The sequence below is a fragment of the Protopterus annectens genome, chromosome 2.part2 (assembly GCF_019279795.1).
Source record: "Protopterus annectens isolate FY-2018-M chromosome 2.part2, PAN1.0, whole genome shotgun sequence".
Classification (NCBI taxonomy): domain Eukaryota; kingdom Metazoa; phylum Chordata; order Ceratodontiformes; family Protopteridae; genus Protopterus; species Protopterus annectens.
The window spans coordinates 399,856,433-399,877,933 of record NC_056730.1 but is presented as its reverse complement, the minus strand read 5'-3'; the positions used below and the strand labels follow the sequence as shown (position 1 = coordinate 399,877,933).

The following is a 21,501-nucleotide window of genomic DNA, read 5'->3' as shown; positions in this document are numbered from 1 at the left end:
AGTGGCAGTAAAAATGCAGTGCACAATGGGCAGTGCCTTTATAATCAGTGTGTGTGGACCACTACCCTCTTCACAGTGTCTAGGGAACATTACCTAAAATGCATACTGGAGCATAAATGTGACTACAGAACCAGGCAGGATTTTTTGCATGCTGTAGCACACTTGTACATGACTTAGTCACACAAGTACGTACTGTACACTAAGCACAACAATCATTACTTCTTCTGCCTCCATGCATTTGGTTATTAAAGCTGTGGGCATGTCAGTATGTGCTTCTCTTTGCCCACAGGGAATTTACGAACAGCCATATTTCTCTGCAGCTGAATGTCACTTCAGCAATGTGTCCCCAGCCAAAATGTACCACAGGGAAATGGCTCGCTGCCTAGGCGCCTGAACCCCATTGATGTACTAGGTATGCGTAGGAACGTAAATCCCATACGCATGCGCAGTACATCAACAAGGAAGCACTATACCACCACAGGTGGAAGAACAGTAATGCGCCGTTATACAAAGACATTATTTAAGAAAACAATTTTTTTTTGTTAAATAATATCATTGTATAATAGCAATAACTGACTCCGTGGTTGTGGTATATTGAAATTTACCCACGGTTGGCTTTATTTAATCACTCCGGCTTCGCCCCCATGATTAAACCACGCCAACCATGGGTAAATCTTCAATATACCACACAACGTCGTCAGTTATTGCTTAAATATACATAAACACTAATTTGCTTGTTATGGGCAAAGCTCTTCCACTACCCCATGCATGGAAATATTTTCCCCAGCACCCGAAAACTAAAATATTATGACTCCAAAAGCAGTTCAGCTCAGGTAAAGTGAAATGTCCAAATGTACGACCATCTATCAGAACACAACCTCTTTCGCAAAACTGCATTTTTGACTGTGCCAAGTACACATACACAGTCAATGTTAGTGAATTGGTTTTCAAATCGTAGAAATAACCACCCATTTTCAATTATGATACACAGAAAATGTGTCTCTGTACTACAGAGATAACTTGCTTTCCAAGGGCTAGGCAGTAGAAATAAGATACATCCAAGTTGTACAAATGGCAAGAAACAACATAGGTTCTGAAAGGACTTAGGCCTCCATACCATTTTGCCCAAATAGCCATTAAGTCTTTTACTGGTGGAAGGACAAAAGTTCTGGCAAACCCAATGGGCTCTTTTTCTTGCTGAGAGCATTCTTATAGGAGAGGGTTTCTGGACAGGAGCTGAAATAACAGAATGACTCATTATCAAGGGTAGTGTAGATTTCCCTCATGTGCTTTGAGTAATTTATGCCTCTCTTTTCAAAGCAGATGGAAGGCTTAGAGAAAAAAAGACAAATATTAATTTCCCAATGTGCCTTCCATCCCAATACTAGCATTAATAACAGTAGGACTTAAAGAACTGAGCCACAGTTGCCAAAGTGGTGCATTGCAATGTTGCTGCAGAAAATGAAGCCTGCAGTACTTGAACCAGTGTAGTGGAAGCCTGCACATCTAAGGACCATGTTGGGACTGACCCTGCCTACCTATGAGTTTCTAGCCACTTGCTGTAACAATCTTTCATGAATGGGCATCCAATATGTCAAAAACATTTTCAAAATCTATGATCCATAATCCATGAAAGGGTGACAGAGCCCTACAATAGCTTTTATGCTTCACAACAGTCTGAGCATTCTTAGTCCAGAAAAACAAGTGAAAGCTACTGTTTAAGGAGAAACACTCTGAGCAGAAAACTTTCCAGGGAACAAAATCAGACACACACCTACTGTGAATGAAACTGGTAGAGAGTTTTCAACCATCAGTAGCAACACCATCTCAAAATAAAGAATGAGAGGTGGAGTCAGTTACAACTGTAACACAGGGTAACTCACAAAACTGGAGCTACAAAGAAGCCTTTTGGCAGTGTGTTCAAAGATCCTGCAGATGAATACCCAGGCAAAGAACCTCTTACTAAAATAGGATATGCCCTACATGAAGGCAAAGATCACTGCTGAAGTAAAGGACTCTGATGAGAAGCCACGATTAAAGTCAGTAGAACTACATTTGCTTTCTCTTACATTGTACCCGCCTGCCTTATGCCATGTGCCACTGCACTGGTAACCATGTACATGTTCCAATGCATAGTGCTTTTTATAATGGCCACTATGTGTCAACAGGCAGCGAAGAAGGCCTTCAGCTCTGACTAATATCAGTGGAGAGTAGTGCAGCTAAATTCCTTGCAACCATACCATTTGGGATATCATGAGAGGTCCCAAGGCAGAAAAGTCAAAGTTGCCAATAATCTTACTTTGGGATCTACTTATCACAAAAGCTTAAATGGACCTTATGAGAACTTTCCTCTTTTGGCAACAAGTGTGGACACTTACCTGTGATGACTGCTAGCAGGTGATCTGGATAATGTTTGTGATGAGGAGGAACTAGACCCTGTGGTACAACCATTTTTTCCCAAACGTTTTAGCACCCATTCCACTAAAAGTACCAAGACCTCAACCTCTATAGGCCCATTCATTTCCCCTCCCCTCCAACTGTTTGAGATCAGTGGAGCTGGGGGGGGGGGGTGAGAGTGAGGGAGTTGTGCACATCATTCATTGGTGGTTAAAACATGTTTTCTGTATGTTCCTAACTTTCCATTAGCATTAGGTAGAAAACACAGCCCAGTGCAGACTACACTGAAGCCAACATGGGTGTAAGAGACCATACATTTGAGGGCCTCAGCCAAAGTGCTGTGCATTCTCTGGTCAGCTAATACTTCCTTGAGTATAATGTGCAGGGAGTGTATTTTTGGAATTTGCCCCAGATTCTGTTCCTGCTGTGGGACAGCTAACACCCTGTTCAGGGTAGGCAAGCTGGCAGAGGACACTCCTTTCCATCCCTTCCTATTCATTGCCTGAAATACTCACGTAGCTAATCAAATCAGGGCTCTCTCAGGCATACTCAGAGCAAATTCTCTAGGCCACAGAGATCACACATAACCATGGCAAAACCTTTAACTTAGGCAAAGATGATATAAATATGGCCACAAAGGATATGGCTTTGGCATACAAATCTACTTTGAAAGCCTTCTCTGAACAAGATTATGTGTTTACTTATTCCTGTACTTCGAGAACCACAAGTAGTCTGACCCCCTTCCTCTACACAGAGAAGTCACAGTAGACGCAACACATTTTTCATAGCAGCATTCTTCAGACTTCCTACTAGCCCACTATCCCTGTAAATTGCAAGCACAGCACCTCTACAGATAAACCAGGATGACAAAAATCATTTTTACTGAAATGTAATAGGTTTAGCATACAAAGAAACTAACTAAAACAATGTATCTTCAGTTTTTGCACATGTGCTGAGTTATGTACTGTCAAGCAAGCAAGTCAATGAAATATACTGGAAGGTGTGGAGACTAAGAAATAGAGTCACGGCCAACTATTAAAACATGCATGAATCACATATCTGCTGCAGCTACCAGAAAATAATTTGTTGTTCCAAAATTGCCTACACCTTTAAAAGGGCATCATAAACCTCAATTGTACTCCCAGTTTCCATGAGAAATCATAACCTCCATTTCATGCAGGCAGCCATGATTTTTTGATACACAAAGTCCATAGCCCTTTGAGGTCATGTATGTTATTTGCAATAAATAGCATCCAGGTATTTCTAGGTCCATATGTTAGTAGTAGGCTAACTGCCCTTGTGGGGCATTTAAATCCTAGCTAATTAACTCATGTGAGAATCAAAACCTTCACATTGTGTCTGTAAGGCAAATATCTTAACCATTATGCCAACCTCTGCATGTGTACTTTCATATGCTCTTGTGCAGCTTCACATTTCATCAACATGACATAGACTTTCAAGACGGTCAGCTTGCTCCCCAGTCCCCCACTAGAGGGCACTCCCAATGTTTAGTCAGCCCCAACTCCTCTTCTCCTGAGATATACAAATAGGCTCTAGCTGACCATTTCCATCTCTCTGGCTGGCACCTCCCGAATCTGAGCTCATGAGAGAAACTTGTGTCACAAGTGGCACAGTCAAGGCTAAAAATCCTGCACTGCTGACACTTGTGAAGATCCTAACATAGTTTGCAAAAAAGCCACAAGTAATGGAAGACCAGCCATTAACATGAGGCACCACATTTTTTTATTTTGCTTGAAATAATGACTGCAAAAATAATAAATAATAGTCAAGGTTTAAACATTTCATATGATGAGCATTAAAAATTGCAGATAATACAGCTAAGTGAATTTCAAGATTCAAAACACAAATTATAATGATGCACAAAAATCATTATACAGAAAACTGTCCTGCCACATTAATACATTTTTGCCTTGCATAGCAAATGATGGTTGTTTTTATTCTTTCCAAAGGATTAGTTACCTTGGGTATGTTTTTCCAAAGAGCTGTCCTAATAGCTGCACTCGCACTAAGTAGCCCAACAAGGGGTAAACTGTTGTCATTTGAAAGAGCAGGAACACTCTTGCTATTACTGCCATGATATCACCACTGGGAAAATTGTCTAGGAAGTTCTGTAAAACAGTTGAGAAACATATGAGAAAGGAAAGTTGCAAAAACATGCCGATAAACTATTGTCATCATAGAAAACAATAACCTGTCAAGGATCTCACCAATGCCTGTTTTTTGAGCTTTCTGTACAGTATTTAACAGTAACACTACTTAAAATGTTATGTCTAAAGATCCCTTTAATTATTCAGTTTAATGCCCTTTTATTCTTTGAATTCAAAACTGAGAACACTTCTGATTTAGACATATAAAGCTATTTTAACTAACAGCTTTAAGTACAACATTCTGCTAGTATCAAGCATAAATGTGTGGTACAAGGTGCAGGAAAATTACTTAACATAATAACTAATCTTCTAAAACATGTCTACTTTATATGTCACTGTTAATGAAACGACTATTTTGGCTCTTATTTATTCCTATTGATAATACCTTTAAGAGCCACATCAGACTAATGTAGAAACCTCTCCATGTTCCTAAGGAATTTGGGCACCCAGATTGATAGCAGCCTGACTTTTGACCAACATGTTGCTTCCACTGTATGGGAAGCTTTCTACATGGCCCACCTCATAAGTAAGGGTATCTCATCCAAGGACAAGGAGGTCATAACATCCCTGTATTCTCCCCTTATAAGGCCCATTATTGAGTACAACGCCCCATTCGCCATGTACTTCACAAAGCAAATGCAGCAGCTGTAGAGACCACAGAGGTTCCTCACCAGGAGAGTCCAGGGCCTCATATATCTACCATACACAGATAGGCTAAAAGCACTATGCCTCTACTCTGTTTCATACAGACTCCTCAGAGGTGGCCTCTGTCTGGCATACAAGGGGATCTCAGAGCCCGCCTTGATAGAACTAATGCATATTCCCAAGTCAAGCTCCAGTTGAGTAACCCACACAAGTGGCTTCAACCTGGTCTGTGACAACAAGAGGACTTGCTGGCAGGACAGATTTGTGTCCCAGAGACTCCCCCATCTATGGAATAGACTCCCTCTCCACGTCAAGCAGAGTACCTCTTTACTCCCTTTTAAGCGCAATCTAGATAACTGGATGGGAAATAGAAACTACAGCCCTGGGATTCCACCCATGTCCCTGCTGGACAGGGGCATCGGGTGCTGATTTGTCTATGCATGGGCAAAACTCTTGGTTAGGCTTATAAGGGCCTCAGGGCCAATAGCCTAATAACTTTCTATGATCCTATATGAGCCTATGATCCTAAGTATAGAAATTATACTTAGTATAGTACAATACAATTACAAATATGACTGACTTGTGGAGAATTCCAAAAGTCACTGTTGCATGAAGTGGCTATCCATCAAAAGGGGTAACTGGAAGTGTTTTGGACCCTGTTTTGGACCCACTACGGAAGGCCCTCTTGACAGATCAGCTGCTAATAGTATGAATATCTAACAGAAATGTTCTGGTAGGTCTATGTTAGGGTAAAATCTCAAGAAGTGACTACATAAGTGTAGAAAGAGCCACAGAACAGCTAAAAGACCAATGAATTACAAGACTGAGTCCTGAAATACTGTGGTATCAAAGGAGGGGGATTCCTACAGTCATAACTGAGACAAAAATGCTCAAGGTGGAAAATAAGGGCCAAGTGGTCAAGGCCTGGAAGTCTGCAATAGAAACATTCTTGAAGCAAACACTGAAAACAGCCACATCTTTAATGGCATAACCTTTAACCACATAATTGTCTACAAATAGCTGTCTGATGGCAAAGAAATGCAGTTGACAATCCATTTGGAAAAACTTTGCATATAAACTACATATCCTTTAGTTTCCATAGTAAATGACAAAACAGCAATATGGTTTTCCTAAACTCATACACCCACTTCAGATGAAACCTGAAAAGGCAGTGTGAGTGTCTCTCTTTCCTTTACTTTTCAATTTAACGAAGGAAAATAAGAAGTTATGTACCTACCATAACGTTCCATGTTAGTTGTCTTCTTCTCGCCTTCTTTCTTGCTGGATGAGTTCGGAGCCGATCCTCGGCTCCAACTCGGCAATCTACTAAAGCTCGAGAGCTATTTACTGGCTCGAGGCCCTCCCTATATCCCACCATGCTAGGCGTCAGATCCCCAGATCTTGTTTGGTAGAGATAACACCAAGGAAAGATTCAAGGACACCTGTCCAACCACAAGAAAAACTATAGTACAAAGACAGAGGAGGACACAATGTACATCAGAGATGTCCAGAGAAAGAAGGCCCCAAAAGGGGACTCTTCCCGGTCTGTCCAGGCTAGGGGGATGGAGGGTGGGTCGCAAGAAAGAAGGTGAGAAGAAGACAACTAACATGGAACATTATGGTAAGTACATAACTTCTTAATGTTAAGTTGTCTATCTCGCCTTCATTCTTGCTGGATGGGACAGCGTCCCTAGCACCTTAGTCCTGGGTGGCTCATCAGAACAGACTCTTGAGCACAGTGGAACCAAACTCAGCTCTATTCCTAGAGGCCACATCCAACTTATAATGCAAAATGAATGTATGAGGAGTGGCCCAAGTGGCTGCGGCACAAATAGATTCCATTGGTAGTCTTGCTTGAAAGGCTACCGATGTAGCCAATGCTCTGGTGGAATGACCTTTAGGTTTAGCAGGGAGTTGTTTATGTCTGAGTTGATAAATCAAGGAAATAACAGATGAGAACCACCTGGATAAGGTTACTTTGGAAACTGGCCGTCCTTGTTTGCCCTCAGCATAGGATAGGAAAAGTTGGTCTGATTTTCTTATTTGCTTTGTCCTGTCCAAGTAGAAATGTAATTGCCTGTGAACATCCAAGCGGTGCAAATTTTGTTCAGCTTTGTTCGAATAGTTAGGAAAAAAATACGGGCAAATCAACAGACTGATTCAGATTTGTTTCAGAGGGTATCTTGGGTAAAAACAAAGGATTAGGCCCAAGTGAAACTCTGTCCTTATGAAACACAAGATAAGGAGGACGAATACAGAGGGCTTGAAGTTCCGAAACTCTCCTAGCTGATGTGATGGCTACCAAAAAGAGAGTCTCCCAGGAGAGCAATTTTAAGGAACAGGAAGCCACTGGTTCAAAAGGGGGGAGAATCAAGGAAGCCAATATCAAGTTCAAGTCCCCCGGAGACAGAGGCGGGGGATCCCTGACCGGGGGCCTAAGTAACAAAGTTCCTTTGAGAAAGGCCTTGCAAAGTTTGTGGGACATGATGCTGGTTTCTGATAGGCTAGCATGGAAATTTGCAATAGCAGCTAATTGGACCCTAATGGTGGCAGAGGAGGAACCAGCTTGAAAGAGCTCTGCTAAAAAATCTAAAGCATGATGGACAGAGGCTGTAAAGGGGTCAATATTCCTAGCCTCTGCCCCCAGAAAGAGAAACGTTTCCACTTACTAGCATAAGTCTTTCTGGTGGCAGATTTGTGTGCAGAAAGTATGATTTCACGCACCGGCTGAGACATTAGCGGAAGCCTGGCTAAAGTTGGAAGTGGAGCAACCAAGCTGTAAGGTTGAGAGACTGAAGGGACTGGTGCAGCCCGTCCGACTGATGGACCAAGAGGTCTGGCACTGGGTCCAGATTCCACGGCTGCTCCAGTAGGTGGCGATGCAGGAACGGGAACCAAACTTGTCGAGGCCAGTAAGGGGCAATGAGGATCATCCTGGATCCCAAAGCAGTTGCCTTCTGAATTAGCTTGGGAATTAGGGGAAAAGGTGGAAAAGCGTACAGAAGACCGCAGGGCCAATCGTGGACTAGAGCATCTCTGGGGGAGTGGCCGGGAAGGGGTAAGAGAGTGAAGAAGTCGTCGCTGAGAGGGGTTGCAAAAAGGTCGCAGCAAGGTTGACCCCATCTGTGGAAGATTTTGTCTGCTGCTAATTGACTGAGAGACCACTCGTGAGGCATGAGAATAGCTCTGCTTAGCCTGTCCACTATGACATTGGACCTCCCGGCGATGTGCGTTGCTATCAGAAACCATTGAGAGGAGATCGCCCACTGCCAGAGTCTGAGTGCTTCTCGATATAAGGGATAGGACTTGGTTCCGCCCTGCTTGTTGATGTACCACACTACAGACATATTGTCTGTCTGAATTGCAATAGTCCCGGTGGGTAGAGAGTCCTGAAGAGCTTGCAACGCCAAAAGCACCGCTCTCAACTCCAAGACATTTATGTGCAGATGGTACTCTAGAGGTTGCCAGGTGCCTTGGACAGCCCTGCCCTGAAAATGCCCCCCCCACCCGATCAGGGAGGCATCCGTGGTCACTGTGGCAACAGGAGGAGGAAGAACACACGGTCTGCCCTGGAGTATCAGACGGGAGACCATCCACCAAGCTAGGTGGTCTTTGCATGATTGAGTGATTATTATCTTGTGAGACATTGGAAGCTGTTGAAAGGACCATTGAGTAAAAAGCATCCACTGAAGAAGCTGCATGTGAAAGCGAGCCAGGGAAACTAGTATGATTGCTGCTGCCATGAGGCCTACGGTCTTTAGTACAACTCTGGCTTGAATCCTTTTGCACTGTAGTAAGACTTGCACATGTCGGCGGATTTCTGAAACTCTGTCGAGAGGAAGCCTTGCAGACAGATCTTTTGAATTTAAGAGTGCGCCTATAAAGATAATAGACTGAGAAGGCGACAATGCAAACTTTTTGAAATTTATTGATATACCTAGCTCGGTGCAAGTTTGGATGGTATAATCCCTGGCTCATAGTAGTTGATGCCTGGTGGGAGCAGTGAGGAGCCAGTCGTCAAGATATGGAAACACCTGGAATCCTCGCCGTCTCAGGTGAGCCATAACCACTGCCATGCATTTGGTGAACACCCTGGGGGCTGTGGTGAGACCAAAGGGCAGGGCCCTGAACTGATAGTGACTGGCTCCCAGCCGGAAGCGGAGAAACCTTCTGGAGCGCCTGTTCATTTTGATATGGTAGTACTCATCCTGAAGATCTATGGAGCACATCCAATTGTCCTGACCCAAAAAGGGTAGAATGGACTGGAGCATGACCATCCGGAACTTTGTTCTTTGAACAGACTTGTTTAGCCTGCTGAGATCCAAAATGGGTCTCCAGTCCCCTGTCTTTTTTGGCACCAAAAAGAACTTGGAGTAGATTCCGGATCCTTGCTGGTCTGCTGGGACTGGCTGGATGGCCCGTTTGTCTAGTAGTTGTGAAATTTCTAGTACTGCCTGTTCCCTTAGACTGGGTGGAACATCTGGAAGGGACTTGGTTGTTTGTACCGGAGTGTGGACAAAGGGAATCTTGTAACCCTCGGATATGATAGACCGTACCCATTTGTCTTGTGTGAGGAGTTGCAAGGCTTCTGGGTACAGTGACCATCTTCCCCCGACTGCCTCCAAAGGCGGACAGTTGGGCAGCCCCTCAGGGGTGCTGAAAGGGTTTGTCAGAGAACGATTCACTGCTACCCTGATTCTGCGGGCCCCCTCTGTCCCTCGGGCAGTGTCTATTATTGTTCCCTCCCCTGCCCCTGGAGGAAAACTCACCACGTGTGTCAGGCACGACTCCCTGGGGTTTCCGAAACCACATTTTTCCACTCTTCTGACCCTTGGGGTATGGTCTAGAGGGAGTGGAAAATGGACTCCCATGGCAGAGAGAGTCTTGCCTTCCTGCTCACACCTGGTAAGGGTATCTTTCACCTGTGGTCCAAACAGAGCCGAACCATCAAAGGGGGTATTGGTGAAGGACGCCTTAAAGGGGTCAGCAAAGTTGCATAACCACATCCAGGCATGTCTTCTCAAAGCCACAGCTGTACCTACGACCCTACTCGCCCCATCGGCTGCATACGAAATGAGACGCATGGAGGAGTTGACGATAGAATTAAGGGTCGCCAGCTGGGAGTTTATCTTGTCTTGAGCCCCCGCAGCTGATGGATCCTGAAGAATATCACCCAGTTCCTTAAGAAGATCCCTTTGGAGACTAGTGAAATGGCACAGATAATTCATTGACTGCATAGAGAAGGTCGCTGAGGAAAACACCGGCTTCCCGTACCTGTCCATTGTCCTAGATTCTTTATTAGGTGGATGGACAGGCACCGAAGTGTCAGCTAACTCCTTCTTTGTGGCTGCTGCAACCACCATGGCATCAACAGGGACACCTTTTGTCAAAAATTGCTTGTCGGGTGGGGCTGTAATAAATTTAGTGGGCCTACATGGAGTTGGTTCCACTGTGTCTGGGGCTGACCACGCCTTTTCAGCCACCACTTCCATTAGTGGGTCGAAAGGCGGAGACACCCAGGAGGTGGAAGGGCGAGAACCAAACGCGTCCAGGTAGACCGACTCGTCCTCCAAAGGGTTAAGGGCAGTCCAGTTCCCCCTCTGCTTAAGGATTTCTAGGATGTCTGAAAAGGAGACATCCTCAGAGGGGGATCTTGGGGACCCTTCCGAATCCTCCAAGTCGGTATCAGACGTGACTGACTCGGGGGAGTCGACATGTTTCCTCTTGCATTTTCTCTTCCGGGGGGGTCCTTCAAAGGATCGGGGGAGGCCTCGGAAGAGAAAGATACGCCCAATGGAGCGACCTGGAGCATTTGGTCTTCACGCTTGGGGTCAGGAGGGTGGACAGAGACCGATGCAGGCACCATGGGGGGAGGAGCCGAAGGGGCTGATCGAGGGGCCAACTCAGGAGTCAGCACACCCCTCATGACCTCGAAGGCGCCCCTGTCAGGCAGAGCAGAAGGTCCCCGCTCCGAGGAGACGAGAACCCCTGTCGGCACCGAGAGGGACGGCTCTGAGGCCGATGTTGGGGCCGAGCTCACCTGCGCCGATGCTACAAGAGGGAGAACAGGGTCGGACAAGGGTTCGATGCCACTCACCCCCTCGGAGCCGACGAGGTAATCTCGGCACCCAGATCCCTCCAAGGACGGAACCAAGGAAGAGATCGGAGCCGACGAAGGAGCCGAAAGGTGTGGTATCGGCTCTGATGTCACCAAGATTCGAGCCCCAACCGGCTCTGGCTCTGAACACAGGAAGGGAGTCAGCGGAGGAACTGCTGTAGATACCGGGACAGCCACAGTCTGTTGAGATGGGCTGGTTAAAATTTTGGCCAGGGCCTGCGACTTAAGGAGTCTGCTGACCACCATCTCTAGGTCATGATCAGATAGCCTGGAAGACCGAGATGAGTGGGACCTATGGCTTTTTTCAGATTGGAGTAATGGTGACCTCGGAGCCGAGCGAACCGATTCTAGGGAAAGGGACCTAGAACGTTTTCGGTTCGAAGACGGTTCCGACAGAAAAGTCAGAGCCGACTGAGGTGCTCCACCAGGCGACGGCTCCGAACTGGGAGCCGACGGCTTGGCGGGCTTAGAGGATTTACCCGATGAAGGCTTGGTCGGGGATCCTTCTGGCTTAAGTAAGCCTCTCAGGATGAGCTTGTTCCTACGCTCCTGCAGGACTCACGGGCTGAAGGCATGACAGACCGAGCAGAAGTCCTGCAGGTGTAGGGGGCCCAAGCAATAAACACAAGAAGTGTGACCGTCTGTCAGGAACATCTTCTGACAGCATGAGTCACACTTCTTAAAACCTGAGACTTTGGTATCCTTAGACATGAAGGATACCAAAGAAAAAAGTGACTAGTGCTTAAACACACAGAACACACACACACACACACACACACACACACACACACACACACACACACACACACACACACACACACTAGTTAAGGTAACAAATTTAAACAATTACACAGCTAACTACATATAAAAATATATATATATACAAGTCTACAACTGTAATAAAGTAAAATAGCGAACACTACCCTATAACACAAGGAAAGGGAGGGGAGATTAGCCACTGAGAAAAAAAGGGGGGGAAGGGAAGAAACTCTCTAACTAAAACGAGTTTCTAAGAGGGAATATTAGGGAGTAAACAGAGAGTAAACTAACCGGGAAGTTATAAATATAAGAAAAGGTTATCGAGAAAAAACTAAAGTTAACTTTTAATATATATATATATATATATATATATATATATATATATATATATATGAAAAAAGATTAATACGACCTGGAGCCAAGTAAATCGCAACCTCGTAGCTGAAGCGGCAAACGAGATCTGGGGATCTGACGCCTAGCATGGTGGGATATAGGGAGGGCCTCGAGCCAGTAAATAGCTCTCGAGCTTTAGTAGATTGCCGAGTCGGAGCCGAGGATCGGCTCTGAACCCATCCAGCAAGAATGAAGGCGAGATAGACAACTTAACATCAAATGTTATGTACTTACCATAACAATAAAGCCGTGCTGTCTGTCTCCATCTGGTTCAACTTACAGGTTATTGGATTCAACTTGGATCTGGTGCTGGCCAAACCCACAAGACTTCAACTAGGTGGGATCCACCTCTTATACCTACAATTCCCCGCTCCCTAGACAATACCTCAGATCGAGTTTGCCCCCTCTCAAAACAACACCAAAGGTAGGTTGGGAGGGTGGCCTAATGGTTAAGTTGTTTGCCTTACAAACAAAAGGTGCAGGGTTTGAATCTCACAAGGGATAATTGGCTAGGCTTAAAATGGCTCGCAAGGGCAGTTAGCTTAGTACTAATCTATAAACCTATGAACATAAAAGTTGAGAACAAGAGACTGCAAGAAAAAGGAGCAATAAAACCTCACCCACTCAGACTTCCAAGGAGAAAATACACACCAAAAAAGGTGGGGGGGCTGAATCAGATGGAGACATGCAACATGGATCCATTGTTATGGTAAGTACCTAATTGCCGTATCCAGTGTTGTCTTCTCTGTCTGGCTTCAACCTATGGGAAAGAGACCCCAGCTACATAAAACCCCCTGGGAGGATTGACGGAAGGATATTCAGCAACACGGTAGAGCCAAAGGAAGCCCTTGACCTAGACTGCAAGCAGTGAGAAATAAAGGTGTGCGAGCCCCTCCCAGGTCACTGCTGTACAAACATCATCGAAGAAAGCCTTAGTAAAGAAGGCCATAGAAGTAGTCATGGCTCTAGTGAAGTGACCTTTAGGTTTACCATGCAAGTCTTACCTCTCACGACATAAGCAAAGGAAATACAATCTGACAGCCACTTGAATAACATCGCTTTATACGCAGGTCTGCCTAATCTGGATTTTGAGAAGGAAACAAACAGCTGATTGGATTTTCTGAAAAGACTTGTCCTGTCCAGGCAAAATCTCAGTTGTCTATGCACAGCCATACAATGAGGCAAGTACTCACTCTTGTTCAAAAAAAGAAAAAGAAATACAGGAAGATGAACAGGCCTATTCAAATTACTCTCGGTGTCTATCCTGGGGAGAAAAGAAGGGCTTGTGTGAAGGGAGACTCTATATATCTGGAACACCAAGTAAGGAGGAGTAGTGGCCAGTATGTGTAGATCAGGCTCTCCCCCTGGCCAAAGTAACAGCCACCAGGAATAAGGTCTTTAAAGATAACTTTTGGGCTGACATAGCAGAAGGCTCAAGAGGAGAACTTGTAAGGACCTACAGCATGTAATGCAAATCCCATGGAAGGACAGGATCCTGAACGGGGTGGAGCACAAAAGAAATGTACCTTTGAGGAACATTTTGGAAATGTTAAGAACAGCCAAGAGAACATTATTCATGCCAACACAATAGTTAGACAGAGCTGCCAGTTGTACCTTAATCATAAACTAGAGCCTGAATTAAACAACTTGGCAAGGAAATCTAAAAGTGTCTAAGGAAGTGGAAAAAGGATCAACTTCTTGAGAGTCCGCCCACACTGCAACGCACTTCCATTTGCTTGAGTACACTTTCCTAGTAGAAAGCTTCTGGAATGAGGACAAAATATGCATAACACTGCCTGAAAGCTTGGGATTCCTGGTTATCAAGGGGACTAGAGAAACCATGTGGTTAACTTGAAGGACTGTAGGTTAGGTGGAGCCAGACCTGCTGTATGAGAAATGAAATCTGGACTGGGATCCAGAACCCAAGAAGGGTATCTCAGAAGAGGCCACAGAAAAGGGAAATAAACTTGACAAGGCCATAAGGGGGCTGTCACTCTGTAATGGGCTGCCTTCTGAAGAAAATGGTTTATCAGGTGAACTGGAGGATAAGCATACAGGAGACCCGATGCCAAGTACACAGAACAGTGTCTCTGGGTGACTGACCCATGGAGAGACAAGGGCATAACAGCTGTTGCATTTGGTGTTGGAAGGGGAAGCAAAAAAGGTGCAACATGGAATGCCCCAGTGCTCAAAGATCAGAGTTACTACTCACAAATTCAGAGACCACTCATGAGGGTTAAGAATATTTTTGCTTATAATTCTGGCCAGAATGTTGGACCTCCCTGGGATGTGCATTGCCATCAGAAGCCATTCAGATGAGATTACCCTTTGCCAAACCCTTATGGCCTCTCAGCAAAGAGGATAAGAATGTGTTTCCTCCTGTTTATTGAGATACCAGGCAAAGGACATATTGTCAACTTGGATCATGAAAAGCCTGCAACACAAGGAGGGCAGCCCTCATCTCCAGGACACTGATGTGAACAATGACCTTCGCAGAAGACCAGGATCCTTGAACCATCCTACCCAAGAAGTGATGCATCCATGGTGACTGTGGTCAAATGATGGGGAAGAATGAACACCCTCCTGTTGATCACTAAGGGCAACTGTAACCACCACTGAATCTGACAGGAAAGTCCACTGGATGAGTTAACAGGACAACTGCACTGTCAGAGTCCATTGCAGAGCCGTCATGCAGTACCTTGTTAAGGGGACCAACCTTATGGAAGCTGTCATGTGACCCCAAGAGTTTCAACACAGCATGAGCTGGATGCTTTGCAATAGCAAGCACAGACAATGTCTGGGATCAAAGGCCAATTACTCTGGAGCTTGGGAGCTTGACAATTTGGGAGATGGTATCCAAGTGGCAGCCTATGGAACAGGTTGAAGACTTGAGTTTTGATAATTGGCAGTTATCCCCAAATGACTGCACAGCTGGAGTAAGGTGTCCTTGGCCATGACTAGAGAAGTTGTCATGGTTGTCCAGGTAAGGAAAGACCTGAAATCCCTGCAGTCAGAAGCAGGCTGCCACTACTGAAATGCACTTGGTAAACACCCAAGGGTCGTTTGTGAGACCAAATTGCACGGCTCTGAACTGATGATGGCTGGCCCCCACCCACAAGTGCAAGAACCTCATGGAACATCTCTCAGTCTTGAAATAATGACAGGTGTCCCTGAGGTCAATCTAGCACATCCAATTGTTCTTCCTGAAAAGAGGTAGATTGGACTGCACTGTGACTATCAGGAATTTGGTCTGTTTTACAAAGGGATTCAATTTACTCAAATCCAAAATCAGATTGCTGCTTTTTGGCACAAAAAGAACACAGAGTACACCCACTGGATCCTCATTAGTCTGGTGAGACCTCCTGGATGACACACAGTTTGCCAGCAGCTTCTGAATCCCTGCTGCTGCCTGTTGTCTCTGACAGGATGGAATGTCTATGAGTTGTTTGTGACCGAAACTTGGAATTTCTAAAGAGGGAATGGTATAGAATCTGGATATGACTCTTAACACCCATGCGTCCAAAGTGTTGGGCTCCCAAGCTTCTGGGTAAAGAGCCAAGTGATCCCAGACTGCCTCCAGGGCTGGACAGTGTGGCAAACCCTCAGGACCACTTGCTAGGGCCCACTGCTGTAGAAAGCTCCATAAAAGCCCAGACTTTGTGGACCACCCCTACCCCACAGGTGGCACCCATTATGGTTCCCCCCACCGCCAAGACTGAAACCCTCAGAAGGAGCATCCTGGGAAAGCTGCTGCAATTTTTTTTTTTTTTTTTTAAGAAAATATTTTTGCCCCCTTCCGATTCCTTGAGAAGGTTTGCTGAGGGGTAGCAAAGCACACTCCTATGGTGGGGCAGCATCTTCCTGTTTTGATCATTCCTAGTACGAGTATCATTAATCTTCGGCACAAACAAAGAAGAGCCATCAAAAGTGGAGTTAACAAAGGATATCTTGAAGTAGTCTGTGAAAAGTACAGTTTTATACCTACCATAAATGTAGATGTCCGATAGATATGCAACTGCAGTCCTGACATATGGGTTGTCCTGCCTCAGGCAGCCCTTTGGTCGGCCGGATTCCAAAGTCCGGGTCCGGCATCGGCCGATGTCGCCTACTCCCCGACGTCAGAGCGGCTGGGGTATAAAGGCATTCGCCGATGCCATCTTCTTCAGTGTTTCTTGCCCCAGATGCCATGTGCCCTCCAAAGAAGGCTAAATTTGGTGAATGGATAAAAAATTCCAGACATGCACAACAGTAATAAACAGATACACCATAACAGATATCCCCAGCTGATAGAGGAAAGGGGGAATGGACCCAAAAGGAAAATTGCAGAGGGGTAGGAGGGAGGGAAAACCTGACTGCAGTTGCATATCTATCGGACATCTACATTTATGGTAGGTACAAAACTGTACTATGTCCTTCAAGAATGCAACTGCAGTCCTGACATATGGGTTGAATACCATAGCCAAACTGGGGGTGGTAGGATCTAAGAAAGGGATGGTGTAGCTAAAATGCCCTGCAGGACTGCCGAAGCAAAGCCTGCTCGGGATCTGGAGTATAAAGGCAGGTTGTAGTGTTTGGTAAATGTATGCACGGAGCTCCATGTAGCAGCCTCTAGAATGTCCTTTGTAGCCACTCCTCTTAGAAAGGCTGTGGATGTGGCTATAGCTATGGTGGAGTGTGGCCTAATATTGGCTGGCACACCTTTTCCATGGAAAGAGTAACAGTATCTGATGCAGTGTCCAATCCATTTTGAAATAGTTTGTTTGGAGATTGCCTTTCCTTGCACTCCAGTAGCATAAGCTACAAATAGTTGGTCAGACTTTCTGGTGGTCTTTGTTCTGTCCAAGTAGTAGCATAATTGTCTGTGTATGTCCAAAGTGTGAAGCAGCTTTTCCCCCTTATTTTGAGGATTGGGAAAGAAGGTAGGCAGGTGAATTGCTTGATTTAGAGACACCCTGGATATCACTTTTGGCATGAATGAAGGACTGGTTCTTAGAGAAACTCTGTCCTGATGAAAAATGAGAAAGGGAGGTACTGCCATCAGGGCCTGTATCTCCGAGACTCTTCTTGCTGAGGTAACTGCCAACAGGAAAACTGTTTTCCAGGAGAGAAATTGCATTTCTGAAGATGCTACTGGTTCAAAAGGAGGAAGAGTTAATTTTTCCAAGACTAAATTGAGGTCCCATGCAGGTACTGGTGGTTTTCTGGGAGGTTTGATATTCTTTATCCCTCTTAGAAACTGTCTTAGCAAGGGATGTGAAAACACAGGTGGATCACAGTTGTATTTTGCTGAGATTGCTGAAGCGTGAATTTTTATGGAAGAATATGAGAGGCCACTATGAAACATTTCTGCCAAGTAATCTAATATCTGTGGTATGCTCATTACTGATGCATCCTGACCCTTGTTGGCATTCCAGATGATGAATCTCTTCCACTTGGCTGAATAGGTTTTTCTGGTGGAAGGTCTGCGTGCTTCCAGCAAGATTTCTTGTACTTTTTCGGAAAGAGAGGTATGGGTGAAAGTCATGGAACCCTCCAAGCTGTCAGCTGCAATGTTTGCAGGTTTTGATGAACAGTCCTGTAATTGTGCTGTGTTAGAAGCAGAGGCCATTGAGGCAAGGGCCACGGTTTGGTGTGAGTTATGCTCAGTAGCAATGGATACCAGTGCTGCCTTGGCCAGTCTGGAGCTATCAAAATTCCTTTTGGTTGTTCTGCTTTGATCTTCAGTAACACCTTGGTCAGTAATGGTAGAGGAGGGAATGCATAAATTGTTAGGGAATTCCAGCTGAAGGAGAGGGCATCCGTTCTCCAGGCTATAGGATGGTGCGTCCTTGAACAGAACTTCTCCAGGTGATGATTGAGGTGAGAAGCAAAGAGATCTATGTCTGGTCTTCCCCATGCACTTGTTATTTGTGAGAAAATGTGTGGATGCAGCATCCATTCGTGCGGATCCAAGAAATTTCTGCTCAGCCTGTCCGCCAGAACATTGTCCTTGCCTGGAACAAACTGGGATTGCAAGTGGATGTTCAGTTTCAGGGACTTTTCCCAAAGAGTCATTGTTAGTCTGCAGAGGGTGTAAGAGTGAGTGCCTCCCTGCTTGTTTATATACCACATGACAGTGGTGTTGTCTGTCCTTATTAGCAGATGACCTTGTTGAAGGGATTTCCCGAAGGCCTCGATTGCATGTATCACTGCCAACATCTCTTTCTGATTTATGTGCAGATGCATTTCCCTGGGAGTCCATTGCCCTTGAATGCATCTGCCCTCCATGTGCGCCCCCCATCCATGATCTGAGACGTCTGTTGTAATGGTTTGACTTAGAGGTTTGTTGAAGGACATGCCCTTGTTTAAATGACTTGCTTGAGCCCACCACAAAAATTCCCTTTGCAGGCATGGAATGAGTGGTATTACATCTTCTAGATTTTGGCTGTGTTGAGACCATAAGCTTTTTAGGTACCATTGTAGCTTTCTCATGTGTAGTCTTGCCAGAGGTACCAGAAGAATGCAAGATGCCATGAACCCCAGGGCTTGCAAGATTTTCCTTGCGGTCAGCTGGGTGAGCTTTGCTAGGCTTTTGAAGTAATCTGGTAAATGTTCTTGTTTCTCCTCTGTGAGGAAAGCCATTTGTGATTGTGTGTCCAATTTGGCTCCTAGAAAAATAATCTGTTGGGATGGCAGTAGTTTTGATTTTTGAATGTTGACTGTGTATCCCAAAGCCTGTAGTAATTGAATGACATAATCCAAGTGTTTTATCAAGGTTTGTTTGCTGTCTGCTTGTATAAGGCAGTCATCCAGGTAAGGGTATATTTGAATCCCCTGGAGCCTGCAATGTGCAACTACTGATGCCAGGCATTTCGTGAATACTCTGGGCGCAGTAGATGAGCCAAACGGCAATGCTGAGAATTGATACTGCTCTGATCCTGCAAGAAATCTGAGGTATCTTCTGCAACTGTGTCTGATTGGGACATGCAGGTATGCCTCCTTGAGGTCCAGAGTAACCAGCCAAGACCCCTTGCCCAGCATGGGAAGGAGTTGCTGTAAAGTCAGCATTTTGAATTTTGGCACAATGAGAAAAGTGTTTAGAGCGGACAAATCCAGTATAGGTCTCCATTGCTTTTCTTTTCTTGGAACAAGGAACAGTCTTGAATAGAATCCCTGGCCTTGTTCCTGAGGAGGAACCTTTTCTATTGCTTTTATTTGTAACAGCTTTGAAACTTGTATGAGTGCCTCTGCCCTTTGATTTTGTGGCAGGTTTGGCATGCCTTGTCTCGTTGGTAAGGTATGGAAATGGAACCTGTAACCTTGGTCTACTATGTCCAGAATCCATTTGTCCTTGGTTAAAATGTGCCAATTCTTTGAGAATAAGGATAATTTTCCGCCTAGAGGTGCTTCTCTTTGAGCCTTGGTCGGCGGAGTGAAAGTCAAGTCATTGTGATTGTCCCTGTGGTGCAGCTGAACTCCCTGCGCCACTTCTCTGATTTGGAGGTTGCCATTGGCGGCCCCTGTAAGAGCCTCGGTATTGCCCTCTACTTCGAGCACGCCTGTTTTTTCCCCCTTTGAAACTTGTCAGTGTCTGGAAAGGACCAATTCTTTGAAGGCCAATTCCTGCTGAATCTAGGTGGCTGAACCTGGAGGAAATCCTTGACTGTCTGTACTGATTTAGCCTTTTCCTCAATAGACTTTAACACATCCTGTGCATTAGCACCAAAAAGCTTCTGTTTTTCCAGAGGTGCATCTAGGAGCTTTACTTTAACATGGTCTGGCAGTGGCTGTTCTTTCAGCCAAGCATGTCTACGTATAACGGCCCCTGTCATAGCTGACCTACATGAAGCTTCCAATGCATCATAACCACACTGAAGAAAATGATTGCTAACCTGCTGGGTGTTATGAACCAAATCCTGCAATGCCTTTCTATCTATAGGCTCAGGAGAGGCTAGCTTTTTCTGCAAATCATCCATTAAGTAATCCTGGTACTGAAACATATGAAAAAGGCAGTTAAGTGACCTCATGGCAAGGGTGGAAGAGGTATAAACTTTTTTGCCCCATCTCTCCAGAGACCTTGATTCCCTGTCTGCGGGCAAAGGGTTTTTGGCCGAGGAAGTAGCCACTCCTTTGGGCCCCTGAGAAATAGTTTCTAGATCCACAGAGTGGGCCTTAAAGAGATGTTTGTGAGATTCAGGAACCCTGTAATATCTGTCTGGCTTGACAGGAGCAGGGGGGAGAGAATCAGGAGAAGTACTGGAGTCTGAGTACACATCATCCAATACATCTAACACTGGAGGGATAGCTAAAGGCCTGTGCTGGGGTAACTTAAGGAAAGTCCGAAGCCTTTTCCTGGCGTCAGAATATTCCTGGCCCTGCCACTGAAAATGTTCTCCCATGGAATGGAGAACTTCTCCGAAAGAAATATCCTCTGGAGGAGAGGCAGAAGGAATTGATTCCTTAGCATCAGAGTCCTCGTAGGCCTGGAAGGATTCTTCCTGGGTATCTGAGTGCTCTGAATGCCTAGAGGCTTCATCTGAGGAGAGGGTATCTGGCTGTTCTGTCCTAGGCCTTTTATCTGCAGGAGGCTGAGAACCTCTGTCTGGGTGCGACTGAGAACCTCTGATTAGAGAGATTAGATCTGCAGCTAGGGTCATGATCTGTTTATCAGAAGAAAGGCTGTGGGAAATAGTTTTAGGAGGATGGGCCTTAGCCTGGCTGGCAGCCTTAGCACGTGTGTAGGCCTTGATGGACATGGAGACCAGAGGCCTAGCTGCCCCACATGCAGGAGTAACTTTATCCACTGGTATGGTGTCAGGTAATTCTAGAGCTTCGGTTTTGGGAGGAAAATCAACAACCGGCACCGGGGTAACCTCCGGCTCCGAAGTACGCGGTAAAGCAGTGTCGTCGGCCAATTCTGCCCGGCGCCTGAGTGTGCGCTTATTAAAGCAAGCACAGGCAGCACAGGCCGAGACGTTGTGGTCTGGGCCCAGGCAGGGAAGGCAGTAAGAGTGGAAGTCCTTATGAGGTATTTGTTTACCA

General features: G+C 45.4%; 1 protein-coding gene across 5 annotated transcripts in view; it reads right to left on the bottom strand.

Moving 5' to 3' along the window:
* Positions 1–21,501, bottom strand: part of SLC38A9 (solute carrier family 38 member 9) — a 1,477,321-nt gene that overhangs the window by 188,508 nt on the left and 1,267,312 nt on the right. For all 5 annotated transcript variants that reach the window (XM_044063918.1, XM_044063920.1, XM_044063923.1 and 2 more), the window contains one exon: positions 4,378–4,526. In XM_044063918.1, the coding sequence (XP_043919853.1) occupies positions 4,378–4,526 (149 nt within the window). The remainder of the gene's footprint in view (positions 1–4,377; positions 4,527–21,501) is intronic.